At 41.9% G+C, this 24462-nt stretch overlaps 1 protein-coding gene across 6 annotated transcripts in view; it reads right to left on the bottom strand.

The window, feature by feature from the left end:
• The window catches only part of GPLD1 (glycosylphosphatidylinositol specific phospholipase D1), an 84928-nt gene that overhangs the window by 15460 nt on the left and 45006 nt on the right, over positions 1-24462 (bottom strand). For all 6 annotated transcript variants that reach the window (XM_036994359.2, XM_036994357.2, XM_036994358.2 and 3 more), the window contains 10 exons: positions 22460-22525; positions 20924-21044; positions 18951-19090; positions 14880-15066; positions 12400-12510; positions 11273-11347; positions 11016-11172; positions 10346-10487; positions 9468-9573; positions 9287-9380 (listed from right to left, as the gene is read on the bottom strand). In XM_036994359.2, coding sequence (XP_036850254.2) covers positions 9287-9380; positions 9468-9573; positions 10346-10487; positions 11016-11172; positions 11273-11347; positions 12400-12510; positions 14880-15066; positions 18951-19090; positions 20924-21044; positions 22460-22525 — 1199 coding nt within the window. The remainder of the gene's footprint in view (positions 1-9286; positions 9381-9467; positions 9574-10345; positions 10488-11015; positions 11173-11272; positions 11348-12399; positions 12511-14879; positions 15067-18950; positions 19091-20923; positions 21045-22459; positions 22526-24462) is intronic.

The raw sequence follows: 24462 nt of genomic DNA, 5'->3' as shown, positions 1-24462 counted from the left end.
GCATCCAGCGCTTTCTGCTGTAGCGGACCCCGTTGGCCTCGGCCTCCAGCTGCAGGCCTGAGTCCATCCCTGCCGCCTTGGTTATGACTGTGCTGATGCAGGCTCCTCAGCTGAGACAAACGGAACCCCTGGTGCAGAGGGTCTGCAGCGAGGGATGCAGTGCGCATGCAGGGGTAGGGGCTAGATGGGAACTCTCTACGCTTGCTGCTCAATTCTGCTCTACACGTAAAACTGCTCTAAAACTGAAGTATTTAAAAAGAAAGAGAAAAGGAAGGATTCAGATACTTTAAAATTTCAGCCATTTAAAACACCTCATTCCTGACAGATGGTAGCCTCATTTATCATGGGATCATTTCATAATGTATAAAAATATCAAATCACTATAACATACCCCTGAAGCTAACAAGACGTATGTCAATTACACTTCAACAACACAAATTTTTTTAATACCTCATTTCCCTGATGATGCAGATGAAACAATGGATTATCATACATATTTTAGACCATTAAGAAAAAAATCCAAGGCAATGCTTTAGCATTTCTACATCTTTTATTTTGAGTAATAAAAGCAACTCAGCAGACCCTTCCTGAGGCCTTTATGAATTCCCATATCCTAGAACCTACTGGTACCTAGAATTTCTTCCATGATGCTTGTTTATACTTTCTGGCTAAGGATCACTATTTTTAGACCTCAACTTTGTCTTCATTTCTATCATGAGCACTAACCCCAAGGGATTTCTTTGGGTGGTGTGATTTCTTAAACATACATGCATACAGGTGTTTTAATTATTTCTTGAGAGTGACTTTACAGTGGCAGCAGAAAACAACAGAGCTATTAGAAAGCACTATAAAGCTATTATAAATGCATCTCACCAGCTAGACTCCCTCACGAGCCATGGAAGAGAGGAAGGACATTACCTTACAGTGTGGCTCAACTGGCAACTCAGATAAACTATAAATTATATACTTCATGTCATTAACTTTCAGGATTACTGTGAAATAGTCAAAACTATAAATTTGAAACTTGTGAATACCAAGATTGCTTTACATATGATTATCAATGGTGTGGAAAATACCCAAGAAATTATAAAGAAGAAAATTTATATAGTGCACGTATTTCTTTCTGGACAGTGATAAGCATGCACACATACACAAATTGTATATTTTTGCAATTATTTTTTACAATTAGGCTATTTCTAACATTTGCTATTGTAATTAACACTATGATAAATATACCCCTTCCCTGCAGTTCTGAATATTTTCTGAGAATAGATTCTGAGAAATGGTCCACATAGTATCCAAGGGGATGATTCTTTTTAAGGCTGTTGACATTTTTCCAACTTTTCAGGAAAAGCTGTATCAATTTATATTTCACCAGCATCATATGAGTGCCCATCTCACCTCCACCTGGCCATCATTGAGTATTATCATTTTCATACTAAAAGTACTTCATACCTATTAATCAGCACCCTAAAATCCCCTCTACTGACGTGTAGTGGCCACAGTCTGAACCAAAGATTCTGCTGAGCCAGAGACAGAGGACAGGGTGAAAGGGACAGGCCCGAAAGACAAACTCCAGCCCACCCTCTCAGGGGTGCCCTGAATGTAGGTCAAATCTATGTTAATCTGTACCATACAGCTGTGATCCCCAAACTGTACACTGAAGCACTTCAGTTAACACGCAGGGATACTTTCAGAAATTCAAAATATCTGCAGTAACACAGTAATATCTGTCTGACGCCACATGAACTACCTGCCAGAGGCAGTTTGCAGTTTTAACATTAGGTCCCCCCATAGTCCTTTCAAGGATGTCATGTCTTTGCAAAACTGGGATTTTAGGGGTTGTTATAAAGTGTATGTACCATGAGAAAAATCAACATGGATTGGAAACGAGGGTAGTGGTGTATCTAATCTGATTCTTTGGATTGAGAAGTTGTGCAGTAACAAAAAGCTAAGTTAAGACATAAATACATGTGCATCCTATGCAGCACTCACATGGGCCCTGCACTTAGAAAGGCCCTGTATTTGGCTTAATGCTCTCCTGTCACCAACTGAAAATTCTGAATAACTTTTTAAAGAACTCTGCATTTCTATTTTGTGCTGGGCCCCAAAAATTATGTGGGTGAAATACAAGCAAAATACAAGTAGAAAGAAAAATCTGAACAAGTTTGGTGGATTATATCAACATCGATAACCTAGTTATGACATTGCTGGGGTTGTGAGATGATATCACTGGGGACAATTGGATAAAATGTTAACATGGATCACTATTACTTCTTACAGCTGGGTGGGAATTTATACTTGTTTCACAAACATTAATTTATATATAGTACATATATAAATACATAAATTTAATTTTTATTTTTTATTTTATATAATACTTTGTAATAGAAAATTAATAAGCCAGTATGTGCAACATGACAAGCAAGTGTGGGGTGCTGTAATTCACAGCACTCTGGCAGAAATAGTGATGAAGCAAATAAATTTACTAATGCACTCCAAGACTTTAGAAATCATTACCAAGACTCTGTAAAAAAGCAACAGACAAAAGAAAAGCAAGGGCTTTTTGCAAGTCTTAAAGGGACAGGGGCCTCACAGATGGACAGAAGTGTACCGGCACACTCAGCCCAGCAGCTGGGCATCCCGGGGAACTCCGGGCACCCTAACACCCTGGGCGGCAGCACAGCTCTGAGGCCCCTCACGGTTATAAACACCCTCCTGAGCAGCAGACTGAGATCAGCCACGCCCACAGCCGCCGTGCAGAGTGTTCTTCGCAGCCGCCCAGGCCAGACCAAGAGACTCCATCAGTGCACAGCTGCCAGGCACAGGCCACTAGAGGTCACCATTCTCACAGGAGGGGAAGGCGATGAGCAAGTGGGAAGGGAGGTTGTTCTCCCAGCTGACACATGTGCCAACTGCCCACGACTACCTCTAGCACCATGAAAAGGCAGAAGAATTGGATCCAGACCAGAATCACACAGACATCCCCTGAGAGGGAACCTGGAGAGATAGATTTAACCAATCTTCCTGAAAAAGAATTCAAAATAAAGGTCATAACCATGCTGATGGAGGTGCAGAGAAAAATGCAGGAGCTAATGGATAAAGTTTGGGAGGGCGACTACAGAAATAAAACAATCCCTGGAGGGACTTAGAAGCAGAATGGATGAGGTGCAAGGGGCTGTGAATGGAATAGAAATCAGAGAACAGGAACGCAGAGAAGCTGACACAGAGAGAGATAAAAGGATCTCCAGGAATAAAACAATATTAAGAGAACTGTGTGTCCAATCCAAATGGAACAATATTCGCATTATAGGGGTACCAAGAAGAAGAAAAGAGAGAAAAAAGGATAGAAAGTGTATTTGAAGAAATAATTGCTGAAAACTTCCCCAACCTGGGGGAGGAAATAGTCACTAAGACCACAGAAGCACACAGAACTCCAAAAAGAAGGGACCCAAGGAGGACAACACCAAGACATATAATAATTAAAATGGCAAAGATCAAGGACAAGGACAGAGTATTAAAGGCAGCTAGAGAGAGGAAAAAGTCACCTACAAAGGAAAACCCATCAGGCTATCATCAGACTTCTCAACAGAAAACTTACAGGCCAGAAGAGAATGGCATGATATATTTAATGCAAGGAAATAGAAGGGCATTGAACCAACAATACTGTAGCCAGCATGGTTATCATTTAAATATGAAGGAGGAATTAAACAATTCCCAGACAAGCAAAAGTTGAGGGAATTTGCTCCCCATAAACCACCTCTACAGGGTATTTTAGAAGGACTGCTCTAGATGGGAGCACTCCTAAGGCTAAATAGATGTCACCAGAGAAAATAAAATCACAGCAAAGAAAGCAGACCAAACAAATACTAACTAAAGGTAAAAAAAAAATCAACTACCCACAAAAGCAGTCAAAGGAAACACAAAAGAGCACAAAATAAAACACATACCATATAAAGAATGGAGGAAGAGGAATAAGAAGGGAGAAAAATAAAGAACTGTCAGACAGTGTTTATAATAGCTCAATAAGTGTTTATAATAGCTCAATAAGTGAGTTAAGTTAGACAGTAAAATAGTAAAGAAGCTAACCTTGAACCTATGGTAACCACAAATCTAAAGTCTGGAATGGCAATAAGTACATATCTTTCAATAATCACCCTAAATGTAAATGGACTGAATGCACCAATCAAAAGACACAGAGTAATAGAATGGATAAAAAAGCAGGACCTATCTATATGCTGCTTACAAGAGACTCACCTCAAACCCAAAGACATGCACAGACTAAAAGTCAAGAGATGGAAAAAGATATATCATGCAAACAGCAAGGAGAAAAAAGCAGGTGTTGCAGTACTAGTATCAGACAAAATAGACTTCAAAATAAAGAAAGTAATGAAAGATAAAGAAGGACATTACATAATGATAAAGGGCTCAGTCCAACAAGAGGATATAACCATTATAAATATATATGCACCCAATACAGGAGCACCAACATATGTGAAACAAATACTAACAGAATTAAAGGAGGAAATATAATGCAATGCATTCATTTTAGGAGATTTCAACACACCACTCACTACAAAGGACAGATCCACCAGACAGAAAATAAGTAAGGACACAGAGGCACTGAACAACACACTAGAAGAGATGTGCTTAATAGGCATCTATAGAACTCTACACCCAAAAGCAGCAGGATACACATTCTTCTCAATTGCACATGGAACATTCTCCAGAATAGACCACATACTAGGCCACAAAAAGAGCCTCAGTAAATTCAAAAAGATTGAAATTCTACCAATCAACTTCTCAGACCACAAAGGTATAAAACTAAAAATAAATTGTACAACAAAAGCAAAAAGGCCCACAAACACATGGAGGCTTAACAACATGCTCCTAAATAATCAATGGATCAATGACCAAATTAAAATAGAGATCAAACAATATATGGAAACAAATGACAAGAACAACACAAAGCCCCAACTTCTGTGGGATGCAGCAAAAGCAGTTTTAAGAGGAAAGTATATAGCAATCCAGGCATATTTAAAGAAGGAAGAACAATCCCAAATGAATAGTCTAAAGTCACAATTACTGAAATTAGAAAAAGAAGAATAAATGAGGCCTAAAGTCAGCAGAAGGAGGGACATAATAAAGACCAGAGAAGAAATAAATAAAATTGAGAAGAATAAAACAATAGAAAAAAATCAATGAAACCAAGAGCTTGTTTTTTGAGAAAATAAACAAAATAGATAAACCCCAAGCCAGACTTATTAAGAGAAAAAGAGAATCAACACATATCACAGAATCAGAAATGAGAAAGGACAAATCACCAGGACCCCACAGAAATAATAAGAATTATTAGAGAATACTATGAAGACCTATATGCCAACAGACTGGATAACCTAGGATAAATGGACAACTTCCTAGAATAATACAACCTTCCAAGACTGACCAAGGAAGAAACAGAAATTCAAAACAGACCAATTACCAGCAATGAAATTGAAGTGGTAATCAAAAAACTACCCAAGAACAAAACCCCCAGGCCAGATGGATTTACCACAGAATTTTATCAAACATACAGAGAAGACACAATACCCATTCTCCTTAAAGTTTTCCAAAAAATAGAAGAGGAGGGAATACTCCCAAACTCATTCTATGAAGCCAGCATCACCCTAATACCAAAACCAGGCAAAGACCCCACCAAACAAAAAACTTACAGACCAATATCCCTGATAAACATAGATGCAAAAATACTCAACAAACTATTAGCAAACCAAATTCAAAAATACATCAAGAGGACCATACACCATGACCAAGTGGGATTCATCTCAGAGATGCAAGGATGGTACAACATTCGAAAATCCATCAACATCATCCACCACATAAACAAAAAGAAGGACAAAAATCACACGGTCATCTCCATAGATGCTGAAAAAGCATTCAACAAAATTCAACTTCCATTCATGGTAAAAACTCTCAGCAAAATGGGTATAGAGGGCAAGTAGATCAACACAATAAAGGCCATATATGATAAACCCACAGCCAACATCATACTGAATAGCGAGAAGCTGAAAGCTTTTCCTTTGAGATCGGGAACAAGACAGGGATGCCACTCTCCTCACTGTTATTCAACATAGTACTGGAGGTCCTAGCCACGGCAATCAGACAAAACAAAGAAATACAAGTAATCCAGATTGGTAAAGAAGTCAAACTGTCACTATTTGCAGATCACATGATACTGTACATAAAAAAACCCTAAAGGCTACACTCCAAAACTGCTGGAACTAATATTGGAATTCAGCCAAGTTTCTGGATACAAAATTAATACACAGAAATCTGTGGCTTTCCTATACACTAACAATGAACTAACAGAAAGAGAAATCAGGAAAACAATTCCATTCACAATTGCATCTAAAGAATAAAATGCCCAGGAATAAACCTAACCAAAGTAGTGAAAGACCTATACTCTGAAAACTACAAGACACTCATGATAGAAATTAAAGAAGATAATGAATAAATGGAAACACATGCCATGCTCATGGATAGGAAGATTTAATATTGTCAAAATGGCCATCCTGCCTAAAGCAATCTATAGATTCAATGCAATTCCTATCAAAATATCAACAGCACTCTTCAATGAACTAGAGAAAATCATCCTAAAATTCATATGGAACCACAAAAGACCTTGAATAGCTAAAGCAATCCTGAGAAGGAAGAATAAAGCAGGAGGAATTATGCTCCCCAACTTCAAGCTCTACTACAAAGCAACAGTAATCAAGACAATTTGGTACTGGCACAAGAACAGACCCACAGACCAATGGAACAGACTAGAGAGCCCTGATATAAACCCAGCCATATATGGTCAATTAATATATGATAAAGGAGCCATGGACATACAATGGGGAAATGACAGCCTCTTCAGCAGCTGGTGTTGGCAAAACTGGACAGCTACATGCAAGAGAATGAAACTGGATTATTGTTTAACCCCATACACAAAAGTAAACTGAAATGGATTAAAGACTTGAATGTAAGTCATGAAACTGTAAAACTCTTAGAAAACCACAGAGGCAAACATTTCCTGAATATAAGCATGAGCAACTTCTTCCTGAAGCCATCTCCCTGAGAAAGGGAAACAAAAGCAAAAATGAACTTATGGGACTACATCAAACTAAACAATTTTTGTATGGCAAAGGACATCGTCAACAAAACAAAAAGGCATCCTACGGTATGGGAGAATATATTTGTAAATGACGTATCTGACAAGGGGTTAACATCCAAAATATATAAAGAACTTAAACACCTCAATACTCATAAAGCAAATAACCTGATTAAGAAATGGGCAGAGGATATGAAGAGATGGTTCTCCAAAGAAGAAATTCAGATGGTTAACAGACACATGAAAAGATACTCCACATCACTAATCATCAGGGAAATGCAAATTAAAACCACAATGAGATATCACCTCACACCAGTAAGGATGGCCAGCATCGAAAAGACTAAGAACAACTTGCTGGTGAGGATGTGGAGAAAGGGGAACCCTCCTACACTGCTGGTGGGAATGTAAGCTAGTTCAACCACTGTGGAAACCAATATGGAAGTTCCTCAAAAAACTAAAAATAGAAATACTATTTGACCCCGGAATCCCACTTCTTGGAATATATACCCAAAGAATAAAACTTCTCAGATTCAAAAAGACATATGCACCCCTATGTTCATCACAGCACTTTTTACAATAGCCAAGATATGGAAGCAACCTAAATGTCTATCAGTAGATGAATGGATAAAGGAAATGTGGTACATATACACAATGGAATATTATTCAGCCATAAGAAGAAAACAAATCCTACCATTTGCAACAACATGGATGGAGCTACAGGGTATTATGCTCAGTGAAATAAGCCATGTGGAGAAAGATAAGTACCAAATGATTTCACTCATCTGTGGAGTATAATAACAAAGAAAAAACTGAAGGAACAAAACAGCAGCAGAATCACAGAACCCAAGAATGGACTAACAGGTACCAAAGGGAAAGAGACTGGGCAGGAGGGGTGGGAAGGGAGGGATAAAGGGGGGGAAAAGAAAGGGCGCATTACGATTAGCATGTATAATGTGGGGGGAGGCATGGGGATGGCTGTGCAACACAGAGAAGACAAGTAGTGATTCTATAGCATCTTACTACACTGATGGACAATGACTGTAATGGGGGTTGTGTCGGGGGGGACTTGGTGAAGGGCAGAACCTAGTAAACATAATGTTCCTCATTTAATTGTAGATTAAGGATACCAAAAAAAAAAAGCAACAGATAAACAATTACAAAGCTAATTCAGCAAGTTTTTGGTGTTACAATGCTGTGTCCTTGATCATGCATGAGAAATTTAGCCATTCCTTTGCCCAATCCATTTATTATTCAAATACAATACTGTGTGAAACAAATAAAAATTTCCCTGAAAAATAATTTGGCTGTATATAAGAGCCTTAAGATGAGACCCTTTTCTCCAGGAATTCTACCTCTAGTTATCTGTCTAAGAACACTGTGAATAGGCAGCCGAAGATTTCCATGCATACGTATTCAATGATACCTTGTGAAAAATCGGAAACCACCTAAATTTCCAGCAATAGGATGGTGTTAGTAAATGATGACGTGCATATGGAAAAATATGTAATACAGTTTTCAAAAATAATGTTTTAGAAGAATAATAACATGAGAACATATTCAGGATACAAAATTTTTAATTAAGTGAAAATTATAGATATGCATGTATATATCTCAAGCTTAAGTGTTAGGTATGTGGAAAAGGGATGGGGTTTTTTTCATCTATATACCTCTGTACTTTCACAAATTTCTACAATAAGCAGGGTTCACTTTGATAATCTTGAAAGGAGTAGGTTTTTTTTTTTAACTCTCTTTCCAATAAAGTAAACAAAATAATGGTTCATTAACATATTTATTACCATATGGACTTATCCTCTGGTGAACTGATTTATAAAATTTGCTGGACTCCTCTCTAGCTCCAAGACCACTGGGATAGGAGCTTTAAAAACACACTAAATTACTTTCATGTGAGAATTTCAGCAAGTCTTTGAGGTGGATATTATAATCTGTATTTTGCAGATGACGATATTAACATTGAGGGAAGGTAAGTAGCTTCCCCAAGGTTACACAGCTTGCTGTTAATGAGGAAAGGAAATATTCCAACTCAGGTCTGTCTGTCTCCAGAACTTATAATTTCCCCCCTATTATGACGGAACCACACGACTGAAAAGAAGCAAAGTGTCATGGTGTGTGACCTACCCTGAGTTGGGGCTCCGACCAGCAGCACCTGTGTTGGGGTCCCATTCACCATTACATGGCCACTTGACAGAGCAGTACCCAGTTTTCCCATTGCCTGTGAAACACAATAAATCAATATAGTACAGCTAAGAAAACTTTCTCTGCACTGTCCACTCTCTTGGGGAGGGAGGAGCCACCATACCTTGTCTCCAGATATGGTAAACCAGCTTTGGTTATTTGGTGGGAAGTAGCCATACACCCGTCCAAGACTCTGTTTCTCATCATGAGTGCGCAAGAAACGGTCCAGGCTGGAATGAAACACACTGAGCTTAGCTACTGAAGCACAGGGTTAAGAGCTGGCTAGGTATTCAGGTCCAAGGAAAGACAAGCCATCTCACCCCTCCCAATGCCCTGTGTGCTCTTGCTGCCTGTGATCCCAGGCATGGGAATGGGAGTCATTTTCAGACTGAATCCCAGTATCAAGGCTGTGCAGATACAAGTCTCATCTTTTTGCCTCCCGACTGACAGCAAATATAGGGATGCCAACTGTTATGAACACTGGAGGAGCAGTTCAGCCCCTATGCTGAAGTCCTACTTAGCACCTCAGAATGTTACACAGCTTGCTGTTTGGAGATAGGGTCTTTAAAGAAGTAATTATGTTAAAATGAGGTCATTAGGTTAGAGCCCTAATCCAATATGACTCGTGTTGTTATAAGAGGGAAAGACACTGGGGATGGACACAGAGAGAAGAGGCAGTGTGAGGACACAGGGGGATGGTGGCCATCTACAAGCCAAGGAGAGAAGCCTCAGGAGACGCCAACTCTCGCCAGTAACTTGATCTTGGATTTCTAGCCTCCAGAACTATGTGAAAATAAATTCCTGTTGTTAAGGCACTTAGTCTGGGGTACTCTGTAATGGAAAACCAATTGCCCAATTTGCAACCTTGCCCCAGAGCCTGAGCTTGTCCTTGACTGGTAAGAACTCCTTGGAGGCCCTTTCTCTGCCCGCCGCAGGCCCCCACAGCAGCAAGCAGCTGCTCCTTGTGCTCGGTGGTCCTGGGGCCCCAGTGCGAGTGCTCACCCACTGGCATTCTTCCAGGTCGGACTCCCAATCAGCAGCAAAGTTCTGTTGTTCACACTGACACCGTGAAGGGAGTATCCTAGCCAGGAGAAGTCCTCCTCACCTCTCACCATCCAGTTGGCTGCCTCCACATTCAACTTTTCTACACAAGACAACCCGTGTCATTTACTTCACATGGGAAGACTGCCAGAGGAAAAGTGGGGGCACTTTTTGTACGCTAATGAGAATCAGGTTCATTCTGCCATTTTTTGCCAGAACTCATGATACCATGCTCTTCCCAGTACCCCTATGTCAGAACTGGATCTACACTTTATATAAAAAAATTAATTTCTAGCTCCACTTCTGTGGAACAGAGGATGCTATGTAAAGACAGCCCCTGTCGGACTGTTTAGAGCATCACCAGGATGCCTTTAGAGTTTCCACTCTAACACTGGGACTGGGAATAACCTATGATTCCCTTTGGATTTGGGTCTAGAAGTCAGGTCCCTGTTTGTATATTCAGTGACTCTATCCATATCACTTACCAGAATATCTTCAAAAAATAAGAGACTTTTAGAAAATTCAGGTGAAATGATATGGAATGAAGAAAAAGGACATAAACCCACATGCAAGTTAAACCACCACAGATTAGAGCAGTGAAGGTCTCCACCCACTCTCTCTCAAGCACTACCTTTGTCACTCCAGCAGGGGCCAGAATAAAATGCAGCCACAATTCCCTTCTGTTTCCCTCCACCTGGTGCAAAAGGGGAGCCAATCACCAGATCGGGCTCACTGTCCCCATTCACATCTGCAGCCAAGAGTGTCCAGCCCAAATTACAGTAGGTATCCTGAAAAGTAAACCAGGAAACCACATTGTACTCAGCCCTGGAGGCAATTAGAATACAGCAAGTTCTAGTTCTCTGCACCTGACTAAGGTGGTAAACATACCTGGCAAGAGATGGTGATGTTGGGGGAAGAAGACAGTCTTCCTTGGGTGGAACCAAAGTAGATGTACACAGCGCCCTAGGCAAAGGCAGACCACAGAGCCACCATAAGGCTCAGGTGGGGACCTGAGAACCTTCAACAGCAGCAAGACAAAGGGCTGACAATGGAATAAATCACCATTAGGCTCCCTAAGGTCAGGAGCCCAGTGACTGACGGGAACCCATGTTGTGCACTGTTTCGGGGCTATGCTGCTTTGTTGCTTTGTTCTTCTGGACACTAACATGTCATCTGCCTTGGGACTCATACGCTGTGTTAATAATTGGTCCTTATCTTATAACTTGCCCCTTTCCATTCTTATTCATTATATGAGCATGTATTTTTCATCGTGAGCCAAGGACTGGGTACACAATGATAAATAAGACCAATCTCTGTTCTCCTGAAAAGCTGGCAAACTGGCAATTATCACATGACAGCCTGGAAATAAAGTAGAGGATGCTATGTGAGGACAATGAGGTCTCACCTAAACCAGGGGCTAGATAACACTTCTTGCAAATGACATGTCACCCCTGAAGGAAAAAAACAGGGAGAAAGGGCTTTCCAGGCAGAGAGAGCTGTATGAGCAAAGGTCCTAAAGTGAGAGCTCCTGGTGGGTCCAGGAGATGACAAATTGTTGGCCAATCTAGAAACATAGCTCAAGGAGAGAGGGACAAGAGGCAAGCCTACAGTAGGTAGAGGGCAATGGATGGGTGCAGAAGCTGGGTACGGCATTGGGTACAAGTGGGAAGAGAACCCTGTTGGGCCAGGATCCCTGCTCTGGGTAAGAAAATGGGGAACAGGTTGGGTTCTCTGCATGAGAGAAAACATGCAGGGAAGTCTCCTGTGTGCTGTGATGACAGGAAGCTCTGGACTGGCTGGACTTTCTGTCTCCCTTCACTTCCGTTCAGCATCATGGAGGGGGTGGGGGTGGGAGGCGGAAGAGTAAGTATCTGTGGAACTAAGACCAGGTGCTGCCAGGCAACGCAAGGTTGCATCAAGGACCTAATGCCCAAGAGCATCTCCCCACAAATACTCTGCTCTGTACAGTGCTGGCTCCCATCCCATTCTCCCAACCCCACCAACAACACCCTTACCTTGTATGTGAGCTGCTCAGAGCCCACTGAGGGGGCCCCCACGGCCAGGTCAGGCACGCCATCCTTGTTAAAGTCCAACACAGCCAAGGCTGAGCCAAACCGACCTGACGGCTGAAGAGGTATGAGTGACTCCCCAGAGCTAAGCCACAACCTTCGGAAGGGCACTCCTGACTCCTGACTCCTGGGAGGGGAGAGGCCTGAGACTCCACCTAACACTGAGCAACAGGACTGCAGTAGCAGGTACATTTGCCACACTAGCTTACATGTCTGCCTGCCTTGAGGGGAAGACGGTCTGTTCTCACAAGTCTTAGGTTTTTAGGAAATAGGCTACTGTGCACTGTGCCCCACATTAAGTGCCAAACTCCTCTTGGAAAGTATCTGAAATAATAACATCTAACACCAGCAATAATAGTAGCTAACATCGTTGAATACCCAGGATGTTCTGGAGACGTACTGTCCGGTACTATCAGCCATTAGTTAAATGTGGCTGTTATGTTTAAACTAATTAACATTAAACCAGGTAAAAATTTCAGGTCCTCAAGTGCACCAGTCACATTTCAAATGCTCAAAAGCCAATGCGTTTACTGGCTGCCACATTGGACAGCACGGCCATAGGACATCTCTATCACCACAGAAAGTCTTGTTTGACAACACCACTGTAGACATGGTTCTAATCCATGTCTGACATGGATTAAGGTAGATACTTTTATTATTCCTCACTTTCACCGTTTACAGATGGAAAACTCAGTCCATTCAGAGACAATTTTCTTCCAAAGTGATCCTTCATCTCCTCCTGTCTAGAGTCAGCCTAGACCTAAAAGTAAGTCATTTAGTTCTATTCTTTCACACCTTATATAACAATAATGGCCTTGCACAGGTGATATTTACCACACAGTACACATGCACAAGAACCCATATCTATTATTTACTAGCTGATCGCTCTATACTTGTGTGCAATGACATGTATGAAGATTGTGCCTTTCAACAAGGCAGAAACTTGATAAACAAGGAAGGATTGGCCCTGGGACACAAACACATTGGGGCAGGGTAGGGCCAATAAATGAGGGCCCCTGCCCACTGAGTACAGACTCATTTCATCACCACCAGCCATACCATCAAGCTCTCCTGAGGGTTAACCAGTTCCTCCCAAAGAAGCACAGAATTTTAAAGCAGACAAATGCTTTGGATATCTATTCTAATCCTCCCCTTTGTGGGCAAGGATACAGAAAGTGTAACTGCAGAACAGGGCCAGCAAGCAGGATTCCCGTCCCTAGTCCATGCCATAATCCGGCCATCTTCCAAATTATCAAAGGTCACTGGGAGAAGAGGGCACGCAGCCAGCTCCTTCCTGTACCTGAGTGTCTGAGTTTACTATCCACAGAAAGAAGCTGCCTCCCCTATTCCCTGTCCACAGGAGCCTAAAGGATTATACTTTATATAAAAGTCTCAGGGGGAGTGGTTTGTAAAGAAACAAGAAACAACAGAAATGGGTAGACTGATTTTGGAACTTTCTCATGTGCCAGAAGGTTCAAGACAATGTTTTCACTCTGAGACTGTGTCGTGTGACTTCATACACTGGTCAGAAACTTATTAACACCTCTTGGATTCAGGGCTCCTTCCATCAGAGCTTAAATAAGGTCACAAAACATTGTACTTTTCATTTTTTAAGTAAATTTAAGCATGCTGTCTTCTTTCTCTTCACAGCATTAACTGAACAATGCAAGGTTCCGTGGTTTGCTTCAGAACCTAAAGTCTAGGGATCCTTCTCCTGGGGCTTGATATTTGGAGCATGTAGTGCCACCAAAGCCCCCACACTCATCTGTAAGTAGTAGCAGGCTTGTCTGCCTTTCTTAACTGCACTTTGAAGAACTAAGGTCAATGGTGTCCTGGAGGAAAACCCTCCAAATCTCCTAGTGAACCCAAGAGGAATTCATGCTACTCCAAGCAGAGCATTTGCACAGTCATTACAGAATTTTTCTGATGATGAATAATCTCTTAAAACAGAGGACTGAAATCTGAACAAAGTCTGAAGTTTAGTTACTAGTAATGTACCAATGTTGGTTTCTTAATTTTGACAAGTATACCATAATCATTTAAGATGATAATATAGGGGAAGCCAGGTAAAGGGGCTAAGGGAACTCTCTTTTCTGTGAATCTAAAATTCTTACAAAATAAAATATTTATATAAAAAAAGAGAAAGTTTTGTATTACCAAGAAATCATATACTGAGACTGCCTACTCAAAGCAGTTCTAAACAGAACTGAGTCTTTGGAAGGAACTAGACTAAACACTCAGTTATGATAGACTGTGATAAATGAAGTGAACATGCTGTTAAAAGGGAAAAGTGCTACACAAATGTAAATAGCTGTTCATCACTATCATTATTCTTGTTCCTGACTATTCATTCTGGAGAATTTGCCATGAAATAAGGACAATGGATTATTGACACCAAAAGAGAAAATGTGAGGTTGGTGCCTCACCTGGAAGCCCTCCAGGATCACATGGGCCTCCTTGTCCAGGTCCAGGTCAATGGGGGGCAGGCCCAGGTCACTGCCATGAATGAGATATACGCGCCCGACCTGGATATGGCCTGGGTGACTGTAGCCTGGGGCACCCACCACCAGGTCACCAATCCCATCCTGGTTGAGGTCAGCTGAGATCATGGCCCTGCAGAGAAGAGAGAAAATCCCCCCACAACAGTATCTACTGAGAGCTGTGTGTAAAATGGTCACCTGATTCTTTCCCTTCTAGAATCCAGCACTTTAACTACCTCTGACTGATCTCTCCATTCTGCAAGACTATTGTTGTGGGGGCCCGGCCTATGGCCGAGGCTGAGCCCCACTCTAGCTAGACACCTGCTCACCACCCTTTCCCCTCTTCCCTGTTGGGGATTGGCCCAGCAGACTTCCATACCCGTGCACAGCTCCTGCTGCCCCTTAGAGTGGCACATGACACCTATCCGCTTAAAGGTCACGCATGATACTGTCCCGGATTGGTTGGGTGACTGAATATAAGGGAGCCCGCCGGGAGGGAGAAAAAGCTGCCCGACAACTGCTGTAACCACCACGAGAGATTAGACAATAAAGCCTAGAGAAGAATCAAGACCTTGGGCATGTCGCTTCGGTCCCTGAAGGGTCGTGACAAGTGGTGCCGAAACCCGGGAATCGCTAAACCTCGTCGCGACCTGATCCGCTGACCCTGGTGCCTGCTGATGAACGTCGCTGGACGCCGTTCGGTCGGCTGGCCAGACCGGGAGAGGGAACCGAGGAGGGTGAGTGGATCGGCGAGTAAACTGAAAGTATACGTGGCAGGGCAGACAGCAGGCAGTTGCGGTGGGTGTTTATGTGTAGTGTGTGTGTCCTGTTAGTGTTTGTGATATTATGTGTAGTGTGTGTCCTGTTAGTGTTTGTGACATTGTTTATTATAATATATGGAATGAGGAGGTGCCAGTGAAGGTTCGCAGAGCAGCGATGAAATCAAAAGGTTCGCAGAGTGGCGACGAAATCAAAAGGTTCGCAGAGTGGCGACAAAATCAAAAGGTTCGCGGAATTAGCGACGTAGTCCATCTAAATCATAACTAGGATACTTCCCCCTTTAGAGAGAGGATGGGGACGGAGGACCAGGATTGGGTTTTTCTTCGGGGCCACTGAGGGAAAACAGCCTAAAAAGGCCTGTGTGGGTACCTCAGTGGCCCCTCACCAAAGAAAAGAAGGAAGCAGCCCACACTTTAGTACAAGAACAGATAGCAGCTGGTCACCTCCAGCCCTCTACCTCGCCATGGAACACACCTATTTTTGTAATTAGGAAAAAGTATCAAAGACTGTTTCTTCTCCATCCCGCTTCACCCCAGAGACTGTCAAAGGTTTATTGCCACAGGGCATGGCTAATAGCCCCACCATGTGTATGTAAAGAAGGCCTTACAAACTGTCAGGAAACAGTTTCCCCTGATAATCATCTATCATTATATGGATGACATCCTTTTGTGTCATGAGAGCAGCAGGGAGCTAGAGACAACCCTCAGGGTCAGGGTATGGTGGAACGCACCCACCTCACCCTCAAGAATGCCTTATATAAACAAAAAGGGGGAATAGGAGAAGACTTTAGAACACTGGACAAAAATGGCCGCAGTGCAGCAGAGCGGCACAGCCAACAATCCAAGCCAAAACACATGCCTAAAGTTTTGTGGAAGGATGTGTTGGAAGGAACATGGAAAGGCCCGGACCCAGTGATAATCTGGACCCGAGGCTCGGTTTGTGTTTTTCCACAGGACCAGCAGAACCCCGTTTGGGTGCCTGAACGTCTGATACGCAGAGTGGAAAACCCAGGAGCAGAGGTACAAGATGATTGCACTGCTTCTGCTCCTGCCGTGGATCCTACAGCAGGCGACGGCGGAGCCGAGCTGCAGCTGCAGCCACCGCCACGCTGACTATCACCATTCCTACGGCAGAGATGCTGAATGGTCTGTCCCAGGCCACTGCCTCGGCAATGACAGCGCAGAACGTCATCAATGGCCATTTTAAGAATGGGATGGCCTTGGTCAACCAACGCATGAACCTTCTTCAAGAACAATTGGACCTCTTGGGGGAGGTTTTGTCTGTGGGCTGCGTATATGAGGGTGTATTACTGGTATTGCTAATTGTGGGCCTCTCCTGCTTGGGAGGAAAGTCTGTTACATAAACAGCAACGGGGAGAACGGAAGGTCCTGTTGCAGGCCATGGCAGCACTAGAGGAAGGCATCTCCCCTAGAGTATGGCTTAATATGCTGGATCAGTAGTCAAGGACGGGTAAGATCGGGAGCTGCGCATATAAGAATGCCGCAGACTCCGGACGACCTAAGACAGGCATGATCCCGACAGCCCTTTGGTTATAAAACAATAAAGGGGGAGATGTGGGGGCCCGGCCTACGGCCGAGGCTGAGCCCCACTCTAGCTAGACACCTGCTCACCACCCTTTCCCCTCTTCCCTGTTGGGGATTGGCCCAGCAGACTTCCGTACCCGTGCACAGCTCGTGCTGCCCGCTTAGAGTGGCACGTGACACCTATCCGCTTAAAGGTCACGCATGATACTGTCCCGGATTGGTTGGGTGACTGAATATAAGGGAGCCCGCCGGGAGGGAGAAAAGCTTCCCGACAACTGCTGTAACCGCCGTGAGAGATTAGACAATAAAGCCTAGAGAAGAATCAAGACCTTGGGCGTGTTGCCTCGGCCCCTGAAGGGTTGCGACAATTGTGAATACTCATTTCTGTTTGTGACTCAGTCTTACTGTCAAAGAAAACTAAAATGGACAAATCAAGGCCTCTGGGCATTTTAGAACTATATAACCTAAGCAGATAAGAACATCTTCACAAAGTATCATGTACATGCAGTACCCAGAACAGCCAAAGCACAATGCCGGGCTTGGCCTAGACCAGAGAGGAAATTGGCCCCCAGCCAAACCTGTCCAGCCAATGGCACAGGTTGCTTTCTGATTGACTCAACTCATTTCAATTTCCTGATCAAAGACAAGCTTGTTGTTAAGTATACCATTTGATTTCAACCATGGCTACATAGCATACCTTGCAGTGGGAAAAAAATTAAATCTCCAACACTTTTAATGTATGTTTTCAAATGTGATTCCATTACCTAACAGTTACAGAGATGGGCAAACTGAGTCAAAGGTTCAAATGTCTCTGCTAGGACTGAAAAGACCAAAAATAATTGATTTATTCTCATTCTTATGGCCACATAAGTAAGTGGTAGAACAGAAGGAAAAGAGAAGAAGTTTCCCAAGCATGTGACACATGGTGCAAGGGGTCAGACACACACCCCATGGAGATGCTGCTGTCCTCTGCACCCCGAGACGACACACTAGCTGGGCAAGGACCTGTACTCCCCCTGTGGCTCCTTCCAGCAGGAGGCCTTTTTTTTGGATCTTTCAGGAAGGCAACCAAGTGCAATTATTCATAAGTGAACAGCCAGTGAACCCAGCATGCACCTCCATTCCCTGTGCTGGAGCTGAACGTGTTACTGGTCTAAAAAGGAAGGTTTGCCAGTGAATTGTTCCAAGAGACATTTGGATTTAAGAAAGAGCTTTCTCCAAAACCTCCAGGAAATAGTCACATTTCTATAGTTGGGCTCAGTTTGAGTTGATATTTAAAATCAGAGGACTCCCTATGACATTACCTTTATAAAATTATTGTGGTATACTAGGTTTTTGCATATGCAGTTATGATATTCCAATCATTGTAAGAGTTATATGCTAATTTCTTCCTAATATCATTCGATTTAAAAAAATCTGTAACCTGTGTCTCCAAGAATATCGAAGCTTTACAAATATTCTATAAAATACTTTATTACTGTGATTTAGTGAAGTACAAGCTCCTTGCATTTAAACATATCTTGACCAGTTTTAAGGCAGTGTTTCATCTTTACAGTAACTTTGCCACTACATTGTTTTTGTTGATGGTGAATTGGAATAAAAGGTGCTAACATGTGACACCTAAAACATTTATTGAATGACTGAATGAAATTAATACCGATAACATTCTCGAATGGGATAAATGTATACCTACCAGCCAAGTCTTGTGTAGGGAAATGCCAAGAAGTAAGATGCTAAGGGGCTGGAGACATGCTTCTGTGGCTGCTGAGAGCTGTCTGTAAACATTGTCCGTATGTTCTTTTCCAAAATCTGGTACATAAAGTTTAGGGAACCCTAGAATAAAAAATCATTATTGACAGATTAAGAAATGTGGCATGACCAGCAAAGCTACTGTTTCCTGTCAAAAGTATTGGACTTCTGTAAAATAAATGAGTTTTAACAAGTGCTAAAAAATAAAACATTAATTTCTATCAACAAGTACTATCACTTATGACAATTAGGAGAGTGAAACCACTCCCCCCAGTATGCACTGAGGGCTGATACGTATAGCTCTAGAGGTTGGGGCCAGCATGGGAAGAGTTAGCTGAGACTTAACCTGAACCAACTAAGTCAGGATAGGTTCTGCAGGTTAGTACAGACTAACAAAAAAATTTTTATGGACTAAAATTTCTTTAAAAGCCAAGTCCATTCCATCTAGATTGATAATTATATTTGTGTGTGTGTGTGTGTGTGTGTGTGTATGTACATTTCTTTTCCCCAAATAAACTGGAACACCAGGATGCCAAAAACACCTTCCAAACCACACCCAAACTAAGAGGCTGCTGTATTTGCTTTGAGTCTAAAGAAGCCAGGCAGGCATGGGAGGGGACCTCAACACTGGTGCTCAACTGTTCTTTCTGTGCTTGCACAAGACACACAGACTGGAGTGGCCCTGAACAACCTGGCCAGATACCAGATCCATTCAAGGGGATACAACTCTAAATCCACTCAAGAGTGACATGAGACTGAACAAGAATTCCAAGGCCTTCCCTAGAACACAGCAGGATCTTCTCAGAGCCATGGCACAGCCATGAACAGCTCAGGCCCCAGGGAAGTGCAAGTTATATGCTGGAAGGGGTCGAGGCTTCTGGTTTCTATGCTGATGCTTCTGGCAGGCCACACACAGATTGCTCATCCTAATGCCCAGCTTTGGTTTGCTCATTCAACCAGGAAGCATTTAATTAGCTCCTGTTATGTGCCAGGCACCATGGCAATATAAAGTCCCTCCCTTACACAACTTGTCATTTTGAGCAAAGGAGACAGATACAAATAACTGCAAGACAAAATGGTATGTTCTTTGACAGAAGTCCCAAATTGAGGATTGGCTACATAATTTGCAGAGCCCATTGCAAAATGAAAATGCAAAGCCCTTTGTTCAAAAATGATTAAGAATTTCAAGGTAGTGACAGCAGAGCATTAAACCAAGCATGGGGCCCTTCTATGTTACTAAACAGGTGGCACATCCAGGAAGCTGACCCTGCCCAGGCTCTTGATACCATTTAGACACCATTGTCTAAACCCTTCTCAGATGATAAAAGCCCATCACAATCCAATGCCTACTTACCTTCCCAATCCTCCCATAATCCCTCATTTTGTGTTCCAGGGAAACAAGACTGCTCAGATTTCTAAACATCCTGAAATTCTCCCCACCTACTACTAGAAATACCTGTTCCTTGCTGAAATGCTATTATTCAAGGCCTAATCCAAATGCCACCTCCTCCATGAAACCTTCTCTGACAGCCTCTAAGATAAAAATTGTATCCCCACTTTCTAAGTATTCCACCCCCACCACCGCAGTATTTGCTGCACCCTACTTATACATGGTTACTTTGGTAATTATCACCCCTATTAGACTGACATTTTCTAGAATCTATTTCTCTTTCATTTTATATCCTCCTGGTAGAGTGTTTGACACTTAAAGATGACCTCATGGATGAATTTCTGCACAATGAGCCTATGAGATTGCTGACACACTTTGCAGCAAGGACAGGGCAGGACTGACCCCATACCCAAGGTCACCTTGGGCTCCACCGGACCTGCCAAAAGCCACTGAGGTCCAGACTCACAAAACAAGATAGCACAGGAGACAGCATGGGCCTCATTCCCCATTAGAAATAAAATTCTTACTGAGGTCCAGGAATCCACGCCAAAAAACACTCCTCTTTGGGTATATCTTATATTTTTTCCAACATCTTTAGTTAAGGATGAGGTCAAATTTCTATGAAAATCATTTTTCTGTACTTTTGAGCTGTTGAAAAGAGAGGAATAAAATGGTTAAGTCTGAGAATACAGCAAACGCCTGAATAACTGAGTGGAAGAATATAGTCAAGTTGGTCACAGGTTAAAAGACCATACAATTTTAACATCTGAAAGAAGAAACAGCAACACAAAAAATAAAATTAAAAAAAAAATTTCATTAGAGACTCCATGAAATCTTTTAGTAAACATATTTCCAAGGTTAAATTCCTATCGTTATAAAAAGTATTTTCTATAGCCTAAAAGTTCTATAGTGTAAAAGGTTTGAATTCCTTCCAGATTACTAAAAAAGAAGGCATTTCAATATTTCATAAAAACAGTCAAATAGGTCTATAGCTGTTTTAGACACTGTTATGCAGGCATCCTGATTTATCTTTAAAGACATACTAGAATTAATTATACAATAAAAATGTGTTCTCGTGTTCTCAAGTTCATATATGTTAACCAACCTACAAAACAGATGCCTAGAGGAGCCAAATAGGTTTCAGAAATGATTGAAGTGGAAGCGGGGCAACAGAAATTAATGAAGTGGCTCATGTGAGACACCATTGAGTATATTAAGCTCTAAGTTCTGTCTTACCTTAGGGCCTTGCACTGGAATGCCTTCTTTTTGAGTACCTAACTCTTGCTTACCCTTCAGTATCTTGGTTGAAACATCATTTCCTCAGAAAGAGCTCTTATGTAACTGGGTTAAACCAGTCTGAGGTACATCCCTAGAGCATCCGGCACTTTTCCTTCCTGACACTGAAAAGTGTCTACAAGTTCTTGTTCAGTGCCCACCTACTTGCAAGGCATACACCCTGTGAGAGCAGGAACTGTTTCTGCCTTGCTCACGAGGAGGTCTTTCATGCCTAAACTAGCCCCCGCACCTAGGGATGAGGATCTAGTTCTATTATGTGTACTTCATATTAATAACAAATATTTAGAATACACACATAGTTAAGTGCATGAATGAATGGTTCGTGGTGGTACCAGGCCTCAACTCAGAATACCACCTCTTGGAATACAGACCAGACCCTCTGCCTCTCTTCATCAGAAATTACCTGAGAGGTCTTCTCCCTATCCTGTCCTGATTACTTTTCATGTAAAGTTTATGAGTAATAAAACTGACAGTAATAATAATATTAACTACAATTTAATATTTAGTGAATACTTACGAGTGTACTGATTGCTTTACATCCCTTCTTGTACATAATCTATACCATAAGTCTGGGAATATGTATATACATTTATTTTTTGTGTTTTGTCAAAAGAGGAAGCTATAGCTCAAAAAAATTAAGCAAACTGTTTAAAATTACACAGCTGTACCTGCAGTTATATCTTTCTCCAAATCCCATGCTTCTGATGTCTACTAAGACCCTTCCAGATGATATGTTTTTCCTATGAACAATTTTATAATCCACTTACCCCTGGGTCTTGGTTTGCTGGCCACCACATGCAATGAACAAGGGGTTCTCAGGTAGGCTGCAGTCACTGGGGAGATAATCAAATGAATTAGGCATTTTTCTACCTTCTTTTAAAGCATGAATTTTACTGAGAATTGGTGGTTCACTTCAAAGCACCTCCAAAAGATTGAGTGTACAGGTGTTTGTTACTTAGCCAGAAGGACTGGTAAACGGCCCAAGCCCTACATGGTAAGGGTGGACAACAGATTGCAGGTAACATCACAGCAATACAGGCAGCCCCCCACTGCTGGTCACCCAGGCTCCCAGCCTTGCACTTCGCTCCACCTCCTGTTCCGCACTAAGCTGAACCATCATCTCAAAGTTACAGTGTGAAAGACACGGATTCCCAACGATGTCACCTTCTGTCCACTTGTGCTCAAATATGTCTGAATTTCCCAATCTTATTTCTTTAAAAACAAAATTTTATAAACTCACTAATAGGTAATTATCCCTTTTCTACAAGTGAAAGGCCACTGAGAGAATTTAAGAGATCAGCTTTCCCCTAACTCTATAAACAAAGCACTAAGGGAGTTGGGTTACATTGCCAGAGTCTGTTCTAGAACAAAAACTATGTTTAAGGAGAGGGAGATTTGTATGGACATCACTGAGGCACGTTCAGTCTAAGATGGTGGTAGGAAGCCTGGGGCAAGGAGAACTAGTTGCTGGAAAAGGGTTACAGAAGAGGAGATGGAAAGATGCTGGAGGCAAACTTTTCCTATCAGGATCTTTCAGAGGGTCAGATTCAAGCTGAGGGATGGTTTTCCCTTATATTCTTTTTTCTTCATCACCAGGATTCAGATGATAGCCTTACATTAGCACTACAGTTACAAATACTTTTGAGTTGAGTACAATTGTGGGTGGGAATATAACTACCATTATTTCACTGTTTCTTTAGGAAAATATACTGTGAGTTTCAAGTAACATAAATTTGCTTTGTAAGATAACCTATTAGTAAGTTAAATAATATGAAGATATGTACATTTCTTTTCTTTCTCTCATGAACTTGTGTTATTTTTCTTTGGAGCCTTCTCCAAATTTCCCAAAAAGTTCCATAGATTCTGATGAATCTTTGCATTTGTGTGTAAAGATGTAATCAATTCATTAAATATTCTATCCTGATAAATTAGGACAGAGATCAAGAGACAAGAAGTCTGTTCATTCTTAATTCTTTCCTCCTACTTAAAGAATAGGGTTAAGCTACACATCTGTCCTTAGCTATTTGGACAACCTAACCAAAAACAAACACCAAAAATGTTTTCCAGTTTGAAGATCATTTCAACACATGGACCCTATAAAACAAATAAAATTCCAGTTATTCCTTCTAACATGTGTTATGAAACCTTCCAATATAAACTTAACTTTCTTCTAATTATAATGCTAGTAGCCAACATTTACAAAGTACTTACTACCTGCTAAACCATGAGATTGCCTGGGTGATCTCATTTGCTCCTCCTCACAACCTTATGATAAAGAAAATTATTACTGCCCCCATTTTACAGATAAGAAAACAAAGCTCAGGGAAATTCAACACGAGGTTAGGATGACTCAGCAGTGAGTGGCAAGCCTCTCCAACTCCGAAGCCCCTCTTCTCTACCACCTGTACACACCTAAAAACCCATGGCTGTAGGAGGAGATACTGGAGATTTACTTGAGGCTTATTTCACTATTAAAAATGGCATTTATACGGGATTGTTTATCTCTGCCAAACGTAACAGTGTCTTTGAAACATGTTTGATATTTACCAGGCTAATGTCAAATTTATCATCAAACAGGATTTTGCTTCCAATCAACACATTATTATGGTTAACTTTATTTGAATATTAGCAAGTCTTTTAAGGGCAAAGAAACATTATCCAGGGTACAACATTCCAGAGCTACACATACAGGGCACTCCAACCTAGCAGCCCCGGCCCTCCCTTGATCCTTACCCGGACGGGCCGCCAGGTGCGGCTCCTGCCATAGAAC

Source organism: Manis javanica, chromosome 16 (genome assembly GCF_040802235.1).
Source record: "Manis javanica isolate MJ-LG chromosome 16, MJ_LKY, whole genome shotgun sequence".
Lineage (NCBI taxonomy): Eukaryota > Metazoa > Chordata > Mammalia > Pholidota > Manidae > Manis > Manis javanica.
Note: the sequence above shows the minus strand (reverse complement) of the source record. Positions and strands in the feature narration are given on the sequence as shown.